Source organism: Pollachius pollachius, assembly GCF_949987615.1.
Source record: "Pollachius pollachius genome assembly, chromosome: 2".
Lineage (NCBI taxonomy): Eukaryota > Metazoa > Chordata > Actinopteri > Gadiformes > Gadidae > Pollachius > Pollachius pollachius.
The window spans coordinates 49124702-49143244 of NC_136935.1; the positions used below are offsets into that span (position 1 = coordinate 49124702).

General features: G+C 45.3%; 2 protein-coding genes across 3 annotated transcripts; both read left to right on the forward strand.

Annotated features, from left to right (window-relative positions):
• The first annotated feature begins 2542 nt into the window (after window positions 1-2542).
• ccr7 (chemokine (C-C motif) receptor 7) lies at window positions 2543-5505 on the forward strand. The gene is made up of 3 exons (XM_079729917.1): window positions 2543-2744; window positions 3332-3381; window positions 3561-5505. The coding sequence occupies exons 1-3, from the start codon at window positions 2729-2731 to the stop codon at window positions 4656-4658; spliced, it is 1164 nt and encodes a 387-aa protein (XP_079586043.1). The 5' UTR covers window positions 2543-2728; the 3' UTR covers window positions 4659-5505.
• An 825-nt stretch (window positions 5506-6330) lies between these two features.
• LOC307091888 (tensin-4-like) lies at window positions 6331-17216 on the forward strand. Of its 2 annotated transcripts, none has more exons than XM_079758733.1 (13): window positions 6331-6377; window positions 7501-7771; window positions 9274-9613; window positions 10302-10603; window positions 11271-11366; window positions 11948-12076; window positions 13519-13611; window positions 14042-14119; window positions 14369-14431; window positions 15015-15189; window positions 15659-15727; window positions 16034-16063; window positions 16361-17216. In XM_079758733.1, the coding sequence occupies exons 2-13, from the start codon at window positions 7531-7533 to the stop codon at window positions 16491-16493; spliced, it is 1749 nt and encodes a 582-aa protein (XP_079614859.1). In that variant the 5' UTR covers window positions 6331-6377; window positions 7501-7530; the 3' UTR covers window positions 16494-17216. The 2 variants fall into 2 exon arrangements, with proteins under 2 accessions (XP_079614859.1, XP_079614860.1); XM_079758734.1 differs by having other exon boundaries at window positions 9277-9613.
• Window positions 17217-18543: the final 1327 nt, after the last annotated feature.

Consider the following 18543-nt stretch of genomic DNA (forward strand, 5'->3'; position numbering starts at 1 on the left):
TTGACACATTGAGGGGGAAAAAAGATGTCTGGAGGAATCCCGTTTTGAGAGAGCTATACGTTATTATTATTTCCGCCGGCGCAGTGTCTTACTTGAACCTCGATGAATGCGAAACGCCGTGCGAAGCGTAAACAATTCGGCCCGCTCGCTCACTACTTCCTTGGCCCACCCACAATGCAACTCCAGCCGCCGCTGCCGCCACTGAAGGCTGCTTCCAGGCGTAGCGTCCAGGCTTCAGGCAAAGCCCTGATTAAATATAAACCCTGGAGTTGGAAGCACTTGAAGGCCCACAATGCAACGGGCCTCCTCCTCTCCCAGGTCTCTGGCTGGGGCAGTGAGCCGTAGCGGCAGCCCTTGTGAATGCACTATTGTTTCTTGCTGGGGCCAATCAGAACAAGTCCCTAACCCGTCCTGCCACAGCACATGAATATCAACACATATCTCCCCGTCATACGCTATACGCACTACGTCTGGCAGACTCCAGATCATTGCAATTTAGGTGTATTACAAAAGAGGGAAAACTAAATAGTGTTATGCTTAACTTTGTCATTTGTACTGTAATGCGATTGCTGCTTTTCGTCGTTGTTTTTGCATGAAGTCGCCGTTTAAAAAATAAATCGAGAGAACACTTCCGTTGGGTTATTGTGACGAGTGCAGTAAAGTGTCTCCCTTGTGGAAGATGATTGGTTTACTCTTAGCATCCGTGGCAGTGATTCAGTGACAGTATCGTCTCAGGAGTTTGTGGTCACTAGTAGCTTTGTTCTTTTTTCTGTGTAATTTATTATCCAGCAATAGTATCCTGTCTTGTGTACGGGCTGCATCGAGAGCCTGAACGATTGTGCATGTCACGCAGGGGCGTAGCCACATAGGGGCCATGCCCCCCGTGGCCCCCGAGTCTGAAAAAATAAAATAAAAAATCCTGAACAGAAACGGTCTAAATAAAGCTGAAATATATGCATCATTATGTTGTCCAAATTTTAGTTATAAGATATAAAAAAATTTTTTTTAGATAACAATTTTTTTTTCTTATCTAAAGTGTTATATTCTGATTTAACAAATATTGCATATAAGGTTGCACCCCCCCCCCCCCCCCCATCAACAATCAAGTGCCACCCTAAATAAAAGACTGTGCCGAGCTGGCCCCCACAGCAATAATGTCCTGGCTACGCCCCTGGTGTCACGTTCTTCTCGTCAACGCCCTCGAACCCGCCCAGCACCTCGTTCTCAAGTTTGCCCTCTGTCAATCAAGCCCCAAGCAGCACGCTTTGAACATGTCCGCAGTGTTACGCACATTATCGATGTTGCAATGTTCAGAAGAAAACGAAAAAACGACAACGCTGTTGTTCGGTCGTCCAAGGCTTTGCTCGTAAACATTGTGTTTGAAAACGACATTCTTTTTTTCATATTTATATCAATAAACTTTTTTACCCAGAAGAAACATTTGCCCTTTTCTTCGTTTGAAAGTGAAACCCATAATATATGAAGAGATCAGAATGTGCACCTATTGATGCATGAAGGTGCTTCCTTACCTTCTGCAGAGAGACAGAGTTGAACTATACCTTGCAAGCCTAAAGGTCAGGGAAGTGGTTGGGGGGGGGGGGGGGGGGGAATCGGGTCTTCCTGTTTTGAGTTTGGAACTGTGCTGCGGTTCTTCTTCCAAACAGTTGTTTTGGCCAACACAAAGGTAAAGCACAATGTTAAAAGAAAGACACTTTTCACCGGGTTCATTACCATCAACATTTGATTCCTCTTTTGAACAAAAGCAGGCAATGAGGAATTTAAAGCAAGACTTTTGACGTTTGCATGTAACTCACTCTGACGCTGGATTTGTTTCTGTACAACGTCAATGTTGGCCCGCACAACACATCGATCGTGTCATAGCAAGGTTCTGCCCTCCAATACAGTATATGGCATGCAGCCATTTGAAACACAGCTGGGTATTATTTTAGGAACTCTTGCACAATGCAATCAAATCAACTTCAAAGATGGGTGATACTGCAACGTGCCTGTTTCCCTTCACGCTTCAGGAACCTTGAATATCCAACTAAGATTGAATTGTTGGGATGAGCTGCATCACCGGAGGCCTAGCGAGGCCTGCTTTGAATGGGCACTCTACTAGTTTTCTAAAAAAAGCACAATTGTAACACATTCTATTCAGGAGGCCAAGAAGAAAACCGACATTAGTTTTGCCATTGCGGCTTTTTCTTGTAACAAAGCAACGCCCTACTGTAATTTCTTATAATGTATAAAAGACTGGGTGTGAACAATGTCTACATCTTTGGCAGCTAATAAAGCAGATTTACACTATGATGCAGGGGCCGCTGATAGACAATGTGGTTGAAACCACCTGAGTGAAAGTTGGAAAACCACATTGAAACAGGTGTGCAACTCTGCAGAGCATGCACTGATACATAGTGTGTGTTTGTGTGTGTGTGCTTGTGTGTTTGTGTGTGTGCCGTTCCAAACCTGTTTTTATCAAAGACTATATTAAAAGACCCAATACCAGAAGTATAGCAAACTGTGTTCGAATCCTGTGCTTGATTTAGACTTGCTTAGCTTACCTTAAAAATCAACCAGATGAACTCATTGTTGCAGCACAGCACCCTGTGCTTCTTATCTTCTTGTCGGAAGTCCCGTCTCAGCCTGGCTCTGGGTTTCCACCCTGTTTTGAAGTTTTTCTCTTACAGTAAACTGCTCACTGAGGAGGTGAAGTCGAGGCTGGGGAGACATGGCAAAGGTCAATGGTGAGTGCCTTGGTGAGATAAGATATTTATCAGAAGAAAATTAATAACAGACTTCGATATTTACAAAATGTAATACTAATGGGAACTAATATCAAGTTGATAAAGTTTATACAATTTCATAAGCATTATTAAGTAGCGTTTCAATACTGTAGTAAAGGTTGTATCATTATTGTTTCTAGCAGAAGTGAAAGTAATAGTGATATCAATCGTAGTAGTATTATGTAGATTGCAGTTCTTGTGAAATTAAACTTCAAAGCATGCAATTAATTGCAGTTACTAATTGCCTGCATACCGTGCATACAATGCACGAGGGCTTTGAAGATTACAATGCTATTGATTAATGCAGTTTTGGGTTAGGGTTAGATACGAAATCCAGCTGAATACATTTCTCGTTACTTTGACACTTTCATTAGTGATTATGGAATGAATTTAAACAATTCTCTAACCTGTTAGTTGTGCTGAAGTCACCTTATATCCACCTCCATCTCACTAAATGTATCCCTCTCTGTGTGCATGTTATTGATTAATTTGTATGCTATTGTGTTGTATTATGATATTATTGGATTAACCCTGCCCCTGTTTTTCAGATTTTCAGATATTTGTACCATCTTTGTGTATTTTGATTATCAACGTTAAGGTAAGCAAAGTAGACTCTAGCCGTATATAGATGCACCTTATTTCAGCATTACAAATCAGCAAAATTTCAAGACTTCCTTCATCTTAACCAGATAAGATGGAAAATAAGATAAGATAAGATAAGAATATAAATTAATAGTATTTGCTTCCACATGGGTGCCATGGTACAATTTATTCCAGATCTGCTCATCTCAAGAACAAGAAGAAGAACTAAATCTGGATGACACGACCGTACGCTACGACTACGATGAAAACACAGTGGACTACTCAATGTACACATACACCCTGTGCAAGAAAACCAATGTTATCTATCAGTTCCGTCTTTGGTTCATCCCCCTGTCTTGCACCATCATCTTCATCCTGGGCCTGGTCGGCAACAGCCTGGTCATCTTCACCTTCCTCCACTTCCGCCGACTGAAGACGATGACCGACGTGTACCTCCTGAACCTCGCCTTCGCCGACCTCCTCTTCACTCTCACGCTCCCCTTCTGGGCCGCTAACTTCCTGGCCGACTGGGCGCTGGACGTGTTCATGTGTAAGGCCATGTACACCCTGCACAAGGTCACCCTATACAGCAGCATACTGCTGCTGTCCTGCATCAGCGTGGACCGCTACTTCGCAATCACCAAGGCCTTGTTGGCGCACCTCAACCGCACCAAGACCGCCTACCTCAGCAAGCTGTCGTTGGGCGTCATCTGGGCCATGGCCCTGGTGTTCTCCATCCCTGAGATGAGGTACACCAACATCCGCCACGGCACCTGTACCCCTTACCCGGCCGACAACTCGTCCTTCAGCCTTCTCGTCAGCATCCACAGCACGCAGATCGCCCTGGGCTTCGTGGTGCCGCTCCTGGTCATGACCTTCTGCTACAGTGCCATTGCCGTGAAGCTGTGCCAATCGCGCGGCTTCAAGCGCAACCGCGCCCTGAAGGTGATCTTTGCGGTGGTGGCAACATTCCTGTGCTGCCAGGTGCCGTACACCCTGTACCTTTTTGTGAGTACCCTGGTCCCCAGTCTGGCCCTTGGCCAGACTGGGGACTGCGCTCATCAGAAGGCGCTGCTCTTTGCTAGCGACATCACCCAGTTCCTGGCAGTGTACCGGTGCTGCCTTAACCCGCTGGTGTACGGCTTCATCGGGGTGAAGTTCCGCCAGGATCTGCTGAAGCTGATGAAAGAGGCTGGCTGCCTATCCAACGAGCAATTCTATAAGTACAGTTTGCACTCTGGCAGGAAGAGCACCGTGGCAGACACGGAAACCACTACCACATTTTCCCCTTAAAGGTGCTGAACCAAAGCTATAATTTCAGTTTAATGGGGTGGGAATGAACGGCCGAAAGCCGTCTATCAGTGAGGGAAATGCGGTATGAAAATATCTGTTTCAAATTGACTGCGCTTGCCTCATTTATGAGCTAATTTCGATGTTTGGGCAGCTCCCTCCTCAATTCTGACCAATCAAGGCATCTCTTCCCTGATTGGTGTGGGGGAATCTACCTTGCCTTTGCACAACAGGTGCCTGAATGCAACACATAGGCACAGACTGGTTTATTTTCAAAATCCTACTCTCTTGCTCTCTCATGCTCTCGCTCTCTTTACACCTCGCATGACTTACCTACAGTAGCTTTAAAAAGAGGACAAAATGGTCCACTGTCTAACAGTGGACATCATCATCGTAGCATGGCCGCAGAGAAAATAGATGACTAATTGACATGAGGATTAGAGCCAGAATAGAGCTGTAGATGATGAGCTGATCGAGTCTGCTATGAATGACATAATGTGTATTTGAGTCAATGGCTATATATATGTTTTTTTCTTTTTCTTTTTCTTTTGAATAAGGTCCTAATTTAACAATTGCTCAGTGACATCAAAGAGTTTATAGACGATAAAATGATTAGATCTATCTTCATTTATGCGCCCTCTCTATCATTATATTTTTCTATCCAAATTCTTGACATTCTGACAACTGTTTTGCAAGTGCTTCTGATTAAGGAACCCCTGAACGTGAACATTTCCTCCCTGAATGAAGTGAGTGTGGGTTCATGTGTGTGAATATGGGGAAGGGTCAAATATAGAGTGTTAATAAACAATATATCTTTTGATTGTCATTTTGTTCTGTAAATCAATAAAGGTTACCCATCTTTTCTACAGGTGTTGTGTACATTAATTTGTTATTATTGTCCATGACCGAATGAGACATTTCCATCAACAGCATTTGCATAAAATCCATGTGAAAAATCTTTGGTTTTATAAATTTGATGAGCTTTTTTGTGATATTGGGAACAGTGAGGCAGGTTGAAGAAGAGTGGGAATTAAATCAGCATGGGACCACAGGTGGGAATTGAACCTGAGTATAAAAAGCATAAATTAAAAGTACCTGTAGGTTCCTATGTTGACTTAAAGACCAGCACTGGGTTTGCAAAACAGGGACATTTTAACAGTTTAATTAGTTTTAAGCATAAGGGCACTGGCATACGAGATGTACTTTATATGCAACAATAAATGGATATCTTTATTTACAAATCCACAAGATATTTTATTGAGCTAGATGAAAAAAACTGGCAGAGGTGCTCGTCTAAATATATCTGAAGATCACGGCTCGTTGCACATAAATACGCATTCCTGAAAAAAAGAAAACCACACACACGCACACACACGTACCACAGACACTTCCAATCAATTACAAACACCAAGTATTTCCCTTAATGTTGCCTCAACCCTGACTGACTCCTACCCATGTCGAAACACTCCATGAATCACAGACCGTGAAATAGTCAGGAAAATACCAACAGCCATGGTGTCACACTCCGAGTGTCTCTAGGCTGGGGGATTTCATCAACAGGGAGCAGCGAGAGACCGTACCGCCACAGCCTCTGGGTAGCTTATTGGCTTACAGGAGAAAGGGTTGGGAGGCATTGATAAAGACACTGAGCGCAGCCAGGGTAGTCACTATACAACCCTCTCCCACTCAGTAAGACAGGAGCAGCAGCACATAGAGCAACAGGTAAGGCACCCTCTTTTTCATGACTTTATTTACAGCATGGCCGCTATATGGGTCGATAAGGAATCAGAGTGCTATCTCAATGAGGGCATTATGGTATATGGTGTAGCATGTGTATCGTTTTTTCTTAAGTATATATTCATCATATATGTTGTTTTATGTTTCCTTTATAAAGTCCCTTTGAATAACAATTCCTTCACATGATGGCTTGTGTGGAACTCAGCAGGTCCATAGTATTTAAAGCTAATTGTACTTCTAGAAATATGTGCTTAAATCAGAAGTTGGATTGTAATTTCCTTATACTATACTATACTATTCTATACTATACTATACTATACTATACTATACTATACTATACTATACTATTATACTATAGGCTTACTATACATTAGTAAACTGTCAGTCTATAATACATGTCAAAAGCAACAGTGTAGAAACATGTAGCCCTAACCCTAACCCTAAGGGTTACAATTTCCGTCAGTATAGTATAATACAATAATATAAAATAATATAACATAGATATAATACATAGAAATGATCAGTGTGAGTAAACTAGCATCTCTCATCAGGGAAAGTGTGTTGACATCAATACAAGTCTGTCGTCATGGTAACGAAGAGGCTCTGGAGTGAATCAGCATCAGCCACTCCTTATCTTGGAGACGAGAAGTTTGGGGAGGGGGGGGGAGGGTTCAGCCGTTATACAACCTTAACCTCGTAACTTTATAAGATCATATATAAACTTTCCTGATAAGTCGACAAAGGCCAAAAGGTTGAAATCCACACTCTTAACAGCAGTGATAATAATTTGGTTTTAGTGTGCCTGTATGGGTACACTGTCTGATGACATATACATACAGGGCCATACATATACAGTAGGCCCACTCTCTTCTTACAATAGCCTTGTGACCATGATGCACAATAGAGGTTCAACCAAGGTAAAAGCCTGTGGTTGCAGCAGCAACAATCCAACCCGACTTATTTTACACCCCTCAGGTTACAAGTTCAACAACAAAGGACCCTTTGAGAACCTGGGAAAATGGGTGCATCAGGAATCAATACGAGTTTGGCCCACGATGTGAAATGGATCTAACTCATTCACTCCTGCTTTTTTCCTCCTCTCTTGCAGACAACAAGCCGTTTATTATTTCCCACCGGCATGCCTGCAGTAGCCAACATGTCCCACGTGATACCCAACCATGTCCTGCGAGTGGGCCAGACCGTCCGACTGGACACGTCTCCGAGGTCAACGAGTCCGAGTCAATCGATCTCCACCAGTCCGTTCAGCGACCCCGAGCTCGAGGTATCCCTGGACAACCTGAACCAGCTCATACTCGAATTGGATCCGACGTTCGAGCCCCTCCCGACGACGAGTCTCGTCAACGTCAGCTCCTACACAGGTGAGGCGATAAATAAAACCGTTTAAGTATGCAGCTACTTTATCGGGAGTATTTATTTGTTACGGCTGTCGCTTTATAATTAGAGCCGCATACGGCTCTTTGAGAACCCTGGCTATTAGCATCTGGAGAGCCTGGGGTTATGGAAATTCACCGGTGTTTTGGGGCTGAGATTTACGCACTCAGGTATTTACGCCCCTTGACTGCTCTTGGATCTCTGCCCAGGCGGAGCGACACGCCCTGAGCTGAGTTCACCGGTGCAGGGAGCAACCTCGACGCACGCGCACGTCAAGCAACCACACATGCACACACACATGCGCGTGCACCCAGACACCCACACACGCGAGTGTGCACACACATACACGTACACGCAAACACACACGCACGCATGCGCACACACACACACACACACACACACACACACACACATGCATATCCTGTTGTAAAACATATATACTGCACGACTAGCTCGCTGCATTACACGCCCTTATGTAGTGCTGTAACACAGCAGCTCATATCCTTCAAAACGCAAGAGCAACATTTAATTTAACTGCTTCCACGCTGGCCACATTTGGAAATGTTTAGAAAGCGCTCAGTACGAGTTCTTCACCGTTTTTTTGTTTTTCGCATTAAACTTGGTTATTACTAGCGTGCTACGGCAGATAACCCATTCTCCACTTTTTTAAGTCAGCATGATAAGGTAATGCATTAAACTGTAACGGGAGGCCAGACCCCAGATAGACGCAGATCAAACAATAGAAAGTGGAATAGTGAACGAGTTTAAACATAATCATCATCATAAAATTCCTTCAGAATAAAAGCAGGCAAACAATGTTTTGGAACTTGTATTTGGGAAGGGAGGAATGGAGAACTGGGTTGGGGCTGCAAGTAAGTACCTGCTGGAAGGAGCTTCAGTTTCCGTCAGGTGTGTTGTATTGTGTTTACATTCGAGACCGATCCTGCCTTTCAGTCCCACAGCCAAGCCGACCATGTAAGGGGAAGCAATGGGAACGCTGTGTAATTAAACCAGTGCCAAATGCTGCTGTTCAACCGTGAAAGAAAGCTTCCTTATCTTACATGATCGAGTGCACCGACATGGTCATCCTGTGCATGATCTCATTAAAGGGGTGATATCACACCGCCAGGTGTGAGTGTGATTAGCCATTACAAGCCGTTTGAAAATCGGCCTCTTCCTGTGTTTTAGGTTGAGTCTAGGTTGAGTGACATCTCAACCTAGATGTATGATGGGTAGATAAGCAATATTCAGTAGAGTCCACTGGGTAGGCTGGTAGACCGATCCGTCATGCATCTCGACGGACACGTCCCCTTGTGATGTCACTAAAACACAGGAAAAGGCCGGTCCTCAAACGGCTTGTAACGGCTAATCACTCGTCATATCACCCCTTTAAAGACGGAAAGCTTCCTATTCTGTGGAAGTACCCACCATTTCACAACTTCCACTTTCCTCTCTTCCTCCACCTCCCGTTCTCCCCCACCCCCCCCAGAAGACTCCTCTCCAGAGGAGGACCTGTACCGCTGCGTCCTGGCCCCCCGGAGCTGCTCCCCTAACGCTACCCGCAGTATCCCCATCCCCTCCCCCGCCTCGCCCCGCTGCAGCCCCCACGGCTCCCTCATCTTCTCGTCCTCCCCCTCCTCCTCCTCTTCGTCGAGGCCCCCGTTGCCGTGCGGCGGCGGCGGCGGCGGCGGCGGCCGGCGACGGCCCTCGACGCAGGGCGACACCTTCGCCAACGCGATGTCCCCTCGCAGGACGCACTCCAACAGGAACAGCGGCGTCTCCATGCTGTCCATGTCGCCCGGCTCCGACACCAGCTACATGCTGGGCAGGTAAAGTCCTGGGAGGTGTACGCAGTGGGAGGGATCCTTCTCATTAGACCGGGTAGCCCCCCGCCCATTCTGCCGGCGATTTGAGTTCGCCCCGCAGAAGGGTCTAGAGAAGAGCAATACATTTATTTCTGGTTTCGATAGGTTTTTGAGGGAGCCAATCACCAAGCTGGCTTTTCCCCCTGGCGCGCTATTGGCTGGTTTAACACAATGACGACAGGGAAGCGACGGCAAGCAGCCAATCGCGTACAGGGTCGTTTGAACTAGGCCCGTCGATCACGCCTCTTGTGCTGAAGAAAATGACAGCAGCCTCCCCAGACCAAGCTCAATCTACGATTGAGCTTGGTCTGGCAATATCCAGGCTACCATCTTATAGCAATTTCTTCAATTCTTAATCAGATCAACCTCTATGCATTTGTGCGACTATGAAGGCATTTAGCAGACGCTTCTATCGCCAGCACTGAATTCTCATGCCTCAGGTCAGGCTGTGGGGTGCAACCAAGTACCTTATGATTGTTCACACACTTGACTATCCGTTTCCTACAAAACAAATCAACCACACATCTTCACACATTCAGCCGGGGGGGGGGAGTAGCAGTTGAGGTTCATGATTTGACACTGAAATGCATGTATGTATGTTGCTTGTGCCTTGATATCAACCATGCACGCTTTTGTCTCGCCCGACGTGCAGCTGTCTGTCCCTGGCCAGCGAGGACGCGGATAGCCCAGAGTCCCTCTGCCAGCGGACGACATCAGGCTCCTTCAGCAATGTGTCCGGGTCATCCTACGACACAAGGACCTCGCCGACCAAGCCCTCCCTCCTGGACCACTTCCAGGGGCTCCAGGGCTACGGCAGCCACAGCAGCCCTGCGTCGCTGGCCGGCTCCCTCATGGACATCCCTGTGGTGCTGGTCAACGGGGTGCCGACGGAGCCAGACCCCAGCCGTCCGGTCGCACCGCAGTCGGAGCCCCCGAAGCCGTCCATCCCTCACGGTGAGTGTTTACGGAGCCTGCGCTGTTCAGGGTCCTTAAAAGACTCAAAGACATGCCTTGCCTCAAACAGTTGACGTTTTCTCCCTTTTATGCAGCGACTATTTGGTTATGCATGTGGCTCAGGAGGTAGAGGGGGTTGGCTGGTAACCGGAAGGGTGCAAGTTCGATCCCCGGCTCCTCCTAGCTGTCTTGTGCCGAGGTGTCCCTGAGCAAGACACCTCCGACCCTGACAGCTCCCTACGAGCTGTCTGCCGCCTTGCATGGTTGACACCGCCGTCGGTGGGTGAATGTGTGCATGAATGGCAATATTGTAAAGTGTTTTGAGTGGCCACTGGTTAGAAAAGCGCTGTATAAATGTAGTCCACTTACAATTGACTGAAAGACATCCCTTGAGGCTAACCGTTGACGTTTTTCTCCCGTTTATGCATAGGTCAAAACATTTTTATAGCCTGTAACTCCATTGGCTCATTGAGCCGTCAATGGATTGTTTTTATTCTTTCAGACACTGGGAATTTATAACTGCGAGACAGGGACACAGCTCGTGGTTGAGTGTGGCCTTTCATGCTGCCAGTCCGAGCAGGAATGCGGCGTGAAAAGCATTTGGCCCCTTCTGGTGCGCTTGACTTTGAGGAACCCTGGATCTTAAAACACTTTTACGGTCCTCTAGGTTTCCAGGCCCATTTCCATGGAAGTCAGCCCTCGATGAAATTTGTCATGGACACATCAAAGTTCTGGTTCCGACCACACATAAACCGAGCAGAAGGTGAGCCAAGAAACCCCCCACATTCCTGTACACCCCTTCTTAAGAACCCCCGACATACCAACGACATTAAAATTAATTCATGTTACTGCCATTAAAATCTGAGAAACTGGTTTGGGAGTGTACGTTTAAAATGTCAGTCCCTTTTAAAGAACCCCAACATACCAACGACATTAAAATGAATTCATGTCACTGCCACCACATCAAAATCGGAGAAACCGTTATGGGACTGTACGTTTAAAAAGTCAGTCCGTCCAATAGAATGACTATGTACCAATACTATGTACCATAGTAGAGATGCAGTATCTACCACATTTGCATTTACCTTTAGGGCATTTAGCAGACACTTTTATCCAAAACAAACAATAAGTGCGTACATTAAGTGCCAGGACGTACAACATACAATAAATGCATATGGGGGTGTCGGAGAGCCTGTGCAGAGTCTAGATGAACTCTAAACAAGTGACTCTCGAGTCTTTCGCGGAGGCTGGTGAGCGACTCTGCGGTCCTGGTTATGGGCACGGAGCGAACTTCATGGTTCACACGTTCCTCAAGCAGTCTCTGTGATCCATCGTCCGTTGTAGCGGAGGCCCTATTGAAGGACAGGCTACCTGGGGTGTTTGTGGTGAGGGACAGCACATCTTTCCGGGGCAGCTTCGGCCTGGTGATGAAGGTGGACCCCTATGACGTCTCCCCCACTGGCTGTCCTGCAGGTAGGCCTCCTAACCTCTTCCCTACCTAACCTCTGACCCGGGTTTAGGTGAGACATGCGTGTCAGCAGCCGCAGCAGCAGTTTGGATGCATGGATAGGACAGAATCAGCTTTATTAGCGCACTAGCATGATCACACACATACAAGGCCGAGACTGAGTACACACACAGACGTACAGATGAAACCAAGACATTAGCTACACATAAACATTAAAACGAATAAAGATTAACATCAAATGTAACAGATATATATATTTATCCGTAAATGAAGATGATACTACTACCAATACAACTAACTACTATTACTACAACTACTACTGTTTCTATCACTACTGCTACAACTGCTATACTACTAATACAACCACTACTCCTACAACTTATATTATTATGGGCCAATGACAGTGTTAAACCCCAGCAACTCGTAACTGTACAGTCACCACCACTGCAGCCAGAGTGTCTCTGCATTGAAAAAGAGACGATTGCTTCACCTTTCAAGCCGCCCCTCGGACATGATCGAGCACGAACTGCAGCCAGCCCGCAGACAATGTGTTACAAACCCCTCCAGCTCAGTGTCTGCTAAGCTCAGTGAGACAAAAGAAACCACGAGAACATGACCGATCCCAAAGAGGTGGGGGGAGAAGGGAAAGAAAAGGGAAAAGTTAGGGCCAAAAGTATTTCTTGCAGACACTACCCGACAACATGTGAGGCAATTCTCAGAACAGGAGACAGGTCATTCTGGGTTCACCCTGAGGCTCATAGCTTCATAGGCAGTCCCTTTAATGGCCCATGCACACTTTCTCCTCAAACCTGTTATTGATAAGCAATCCATTGATCAAGTCTTACATGTTAATAACATGCGTTCAATACATTGATCAAGTCTTACATTTTAATAAGATGTGTTCCATGCATTGATAAAGTCTTAAATGTTATTAACATGTGTTTGATACTTTGGTCAAGTCTTACATGTTAATAACATGCGTTCAATACTTTGATCAAGTCTTACGTGTTAATAACATGCGTTCAATACTTTGATCAAGTCTTCCGTGTTAATAACATGCGTTCAATACTTTGATCAAGTCTTACGTGTTAATAACATGCGTACAATACTTTGATCAAGTCTTACGTGTTGTTAAGATGTGTTCAATACATTGATCAGATCTTAGATGTTAATAACATGTGTTCAATACATTGATCGCATATTCCACGTTCCTTAAGGGCTACATAATCCATTTGTGTGTCTGTTTGTTCTTCATCTTCATCTTATCTATATATTTGATTTATTCATATATTTATTTGGTTCCTTTTTTTGTCATCTACGATCAATGATTCCTTCAATGAGTCCTTTCAATTGTTTCACACATGACTACCCCCTTTGTCAAGCAGTATGAACGTGTGTTTGAACGGCGCTGTATCAATAACGTTGCCCTGCCCTTCCTCCATGACAGGTGAGAGCGGCTCGGGGTCGATGAGACACTTTCTCATCGAGTCATCGGCCAAGGGCGTGCGGATCAGAGGCTCCCAACACGAGCCCTTCTTCGGTAAATACTGCTCCGGCTCCCTCACACCTCTGGTTGTTTGTTAGCTGTCAGCGGATGTCCGTCAACGCAGCCCGCTGCCTTATCGCGGGCGGAGGGCTGGAAGGAGGTGAAGTCAGCGCGGACGTGCGCTCAGAGGGCGGAGTCCCTCCGCATGCCTCATGGTGACCTCATCCTGTGTCGACAATTTCTTATCCGCTCACTCCGGGTGTAGAAATGCAATCCTGCTGAGGCAACGGGGTACATTGGTCATTCACAGGAAATGGAAATGTTTAACTTCCCACACTCAATAAACACTTGTTTGTTGAGACCGATTCATGATCTTTAGGAGACGCAGGGACGTATCATGTCTGATAATCTCTGGTTCCAGAGATTATCAGACATAGAGAGAATCCATATCAAATGATTGTTTTTTATGATTCTGTCTTCTCAGGTAGTCTATCTGCCCTGGTCTACCAGCACACGATAACGGCGTACGCTTTACCCTGCAAGCTACTGCTGCAGACCCACGGTAAGTACGTGTGTGTATGTATGTGTGTGTGTTTGTACAATTGTCTGAATGTGTGTGCGTGTGTGTAGTTGCATATGTATGTCTGAATGTGTGTGTCTGTATTTATGCAGGTGTGTCTGGAATGTGTGTGCATGTCTTTGCTTGTATTCGAATGTATGTATGTGTGTGTGTGCGTGTGTGTATGTGTGTGTGTGTCTATTTCTCCCTCTGTCTCCCTGTCACTCCCTAACACAGCTGAATATCACACAGATCTGGCAGAAGAAGAAGATGGCTCACATGACAGCACAGAATCCGACGTCAAGACCAAAAGTGGTAAGATGGGCAGAGCTAATGTGTGTTGCATCTTAACATTCTACCCAGTGTGTGTGTGTGGGTGTGTGTGTGTGTGTGAGTGTGTGTGTGTGTGTGTGTGTGTGTGTGTGCGTGTGTGTGTGTGTGTGTGTGTGTGTGTGTGTATGTGGGATAACAGTTAGCTTACGTGTGTGGCATCTTTACCTTCTCCCCAGTGTGAGTGTTTGATTACAGTTAGCTAATGTGTGTTACATCTTGACCTTCTCCCCAGTGTGAGTGAAGGCTAACCTTTAGCTTGTAACAAGACAATGTTGACAGAGAGCATGGGAGTTACAGTTCTTAGGTACGGAGGTACTTTAAAGGAAAAAAAAAGGTGTGAAAAAAACCACAGATCTTTCATTTCCTGTTTCACTCATAATTTATTTTGGGCTGGACTTTAAGGTTAATCTACATCAGTCATCCAGTAGACCAACTAGTTAGACATTAGTTATCATTCCATACATTAGGGTACTATTATCATCCACCATATGACTGTGGATCATTAGACAGAACATTCTGAACATCCAGAACCGTTCAATAATCCCCTTGTGTTTATCCCCCACAGTGAGCAACTTCCTCTTCCTCAACACCGTCCCCACGGAGATGCTGACTGGCCCCTGTGCCGTGAAGAAGGCCGTCACCGCCACCCTGGAGAAGGACTCCAAGGCCAGCATCACCCCCACCATCGTGAACTTCAGGGTGTCCCAGAAGGGGGTCACCCTGACCGACGTCAAGAGAAAGTATGCGGTTGATTAACTGTTGTGTACTGATCATAAACACTTGCTTTTACCAAATGCTTTCATCAAAGTGAAAGCCCTCTTCCTCAAGAGAGACTGTGGACATTGGGATTCGAGCCCGGAACCTTTTGACTGGGAGTCAACCCCCCCCACCCACTAGACTAGACTAGACTATCCAGCTCCGGACACACCAGTTCATAATGTGATCCAATCTTGTTGTCAACGAAGACAGCGGCTACCGGCTACCTCAAGGCAACAACCCAATGAACCGCTAAACGGGACAGCGGTTTGAGTTAAACGACGCGTTCTCTCCTTCCTCTCCGTAAACACACCGATAATTAGCGGGGGGCCAAATCTCTGCCAGGCAGCATCTTTGATTCAGTGATAAAGGAACCCAGTGGCTTTACTATGGGATGGGCGGTTTCCTCTCTGGTGCGCGGTTGTAACCCCTGGCGTTTGTCCTTCCCCCTAGACAGTTCTTCCGGCGCCACTACCCGGCTCACCTGCTGAGCTACAGCGGACCGGATCCAAACAACCGATTGTGAGTATGGCCCGAAGTGCTTAGTAATAGCAGTAGCAGCAGCAGCCGTTGCCAGGGGTTAGCGGTAAACCTTTAGGTTTTCTTTAGGGCAAAGGAAGCACACACCCAGTAAGGCCATATGAGTCATGTCAGGCAGCATTTCATATCTTTAAGTGAGTGTTGGAAGCTTGAGAGTGATGAGTAATAGTGTATTTTAACCATTTCAGGTTCATGACAAGAACAGATCTAAACTATTTAGTCTTAAATTGTCTCATCGCCTCAATGCAATCAATCCACTCTAATCTTCTGTTGTGTCAATCCTCACAGGTGGCTGAAAGACGGCAAATCAGGAGCAAGGTATGTGTTCCCTGTCTTCATCAAATGCCTTCTTGTTATATCTATGTTATTTTATTATTTTATCTTATGACATCGTTTCTATGCGAAGCATTTTGAGTCTGCCTCGTTTATGAAAAGTGCTATATAAACAAAGTTTGCCTTGCCTTGCCTCGCCTATATCTTCTCTGCAAAATGTAAAGACTTTGGCGAATGAAGTGTCAGCTGTCCACCTTAAGGGCGTAAAGCGTAGGCAAAGGCGCATGCTATTACAATACAAACACTTCTAATCTAATCTCACTCCCCCGCCACCTCCAACAGGATGTTTGGCTTCGTGGCCAAAGGCGTGGAGGCTGGCATGGAGAACGTGTGCCACGTCTTTGCAGAGCATGACCCCCTGCAGCCCTGCGGCGAGGCCATCGACGTCATGCAGGGATCCATCAACAAGCCCTAAGCCTCAGACCCCCATGCTGGAGGATGAGCCACCATAGCCACAAGCCCTTTACCGCTTAAATTAGATATTTATAGGGGTCTTTTGTGCCTTAGTGGACTGGAGAGTGGGTGGAAGAGGAAATGTGGCGTATAATTGCACATGTAGTGGTAAATGGACTGCACCTATATTGCGCTTTTCTAACCAGCCGCTCAAAGCGCTTTACAATACTGCCTGACATTCACCCATTGATGCACACATTCACGGCGGAGTCCACCATGAATGGCGACAGCCGGCTCGTCCGGAGCTGTCAGGGTGAGGTGTTTTGCTCAGGGACACCTCGACACTCACGCTAGGAGGAGCCGGGGATTGAACTAGCAACCGTTCGGTTATCAGCCAACCCGCTCTGCCTCCTGAGCCACATGCCGTCCACTAATATTTACGGACGTGGTTAGCATATCAGCACTAGTTGGTTGAGGCAAAGTCATAGAGGCTGAGATCAAATACAATGCCGCAGGTCTTAACCTCACTCTTTGGAATTGAGTTGAATCCGCCTTTTGTAAGGATATTGACGTTATAGGCCAGGTTGATCACTGCAGAGGTCAGGTTCTGCGAGAAGTTGAAGCCATACTGTAATATTTAAATTCGCCAAAGTCTTGTAAGAGATTGTTCCTCCCATATGCTTTAGGAATATATTTATTGGAATATACCTGTAAAGAGATTTTGTGTTTTAACATTCTTTGTAACTTGACAGGTTATGCTCTGATTATTACCAATAAAGATCTTGTCAACATTTAAAGGCTGTGTGTTCTGTCTTGTTCTGTGAATGTGTGTGTCTGTGTCTGTGTTTATGCATGTCTACTTGCATATTTTGTAAGATCTATTCCCCAGGGAATAAGATCAATTACAAAAGCTATACAAAAAACAACAAAATAATGCACAATGTATATTACTTTTATTTTAAAGGATAAATCATCAAATAAACCATACATTTATCAGAGTTATTCTAAATACTTCCCAAAATAAGACGAAACATACTTTTAGTGCTCAACGTAGCATAGCAAAAACCAAGCTCAGAAGAAAACTGCATAGATATATTTATATTAGTTTTGTTTAATATCAGGGAAAACCTAACTGATCTGCCCCTCTCTCTCCCCGCTCTCTAACAGTCAGTAACATTGTTTCATTTTCACTTCTTGTATCTTTGGTGCCAGCAACAATAGGGTGTAACATCTGTTTTAATATGAAGTGAAGCGTGTTGAAGATATGCGCATGTGTACCACACAACCTTAAAACAAGCATCAAAGATACTGAAGCGTTACCTATTTACAAATACTGCCCCCTTCTGGTGGAAGAACGCTATCAAAACTGAAACACAAGGTAAATTCCTCACCGCAAATAAGTTCACAGTGATACATTCTTGGCATTACATTATGAGCATATTAATTTCAGTTGCCAGAAAATGTTTTCCTTGGATACAGAGAATGAATTTGAATGATAAAACTCTTGGGGGAAAGACACACACACTCACAAATGCGTGCACGCACGCACGAACGCACGCACGCACACACAACACACACACACACACACACACACACACACACACACACACACACACACACACACACACACACACACACACACACACACACAGTCACACACACACACACCGTCACAAAATGGTCTCAAGATTATTCCACTGTTGCATTTTTGCCAAATGCTGTGCACAACTAGAATGAATACTACTACTACTACTACTACTACTACTACTACTACTACTAATAATAATAATAATAATAATAATAATAATAATAACAACATCAATTCTCTAATTTTTCAGTCAGCACAAGGATACGTCCCCCATTGTTATGATTGCAGCATTAATCTTCTAAGTAAGTACTTTAAATTTGACACAGTAACATCAGTTTGGCTTTGATATAGAAAGATGAAATATAAATACACAAGGCCAACTGTTTAGTGTTTTCTCAAGGAGGCACAACACACCCGACCCCATGTGTTTCCTATCTCGTGTATTTTCTTAAGAAATTCTTTAGGTATTTTCTCTTCTTCTTCT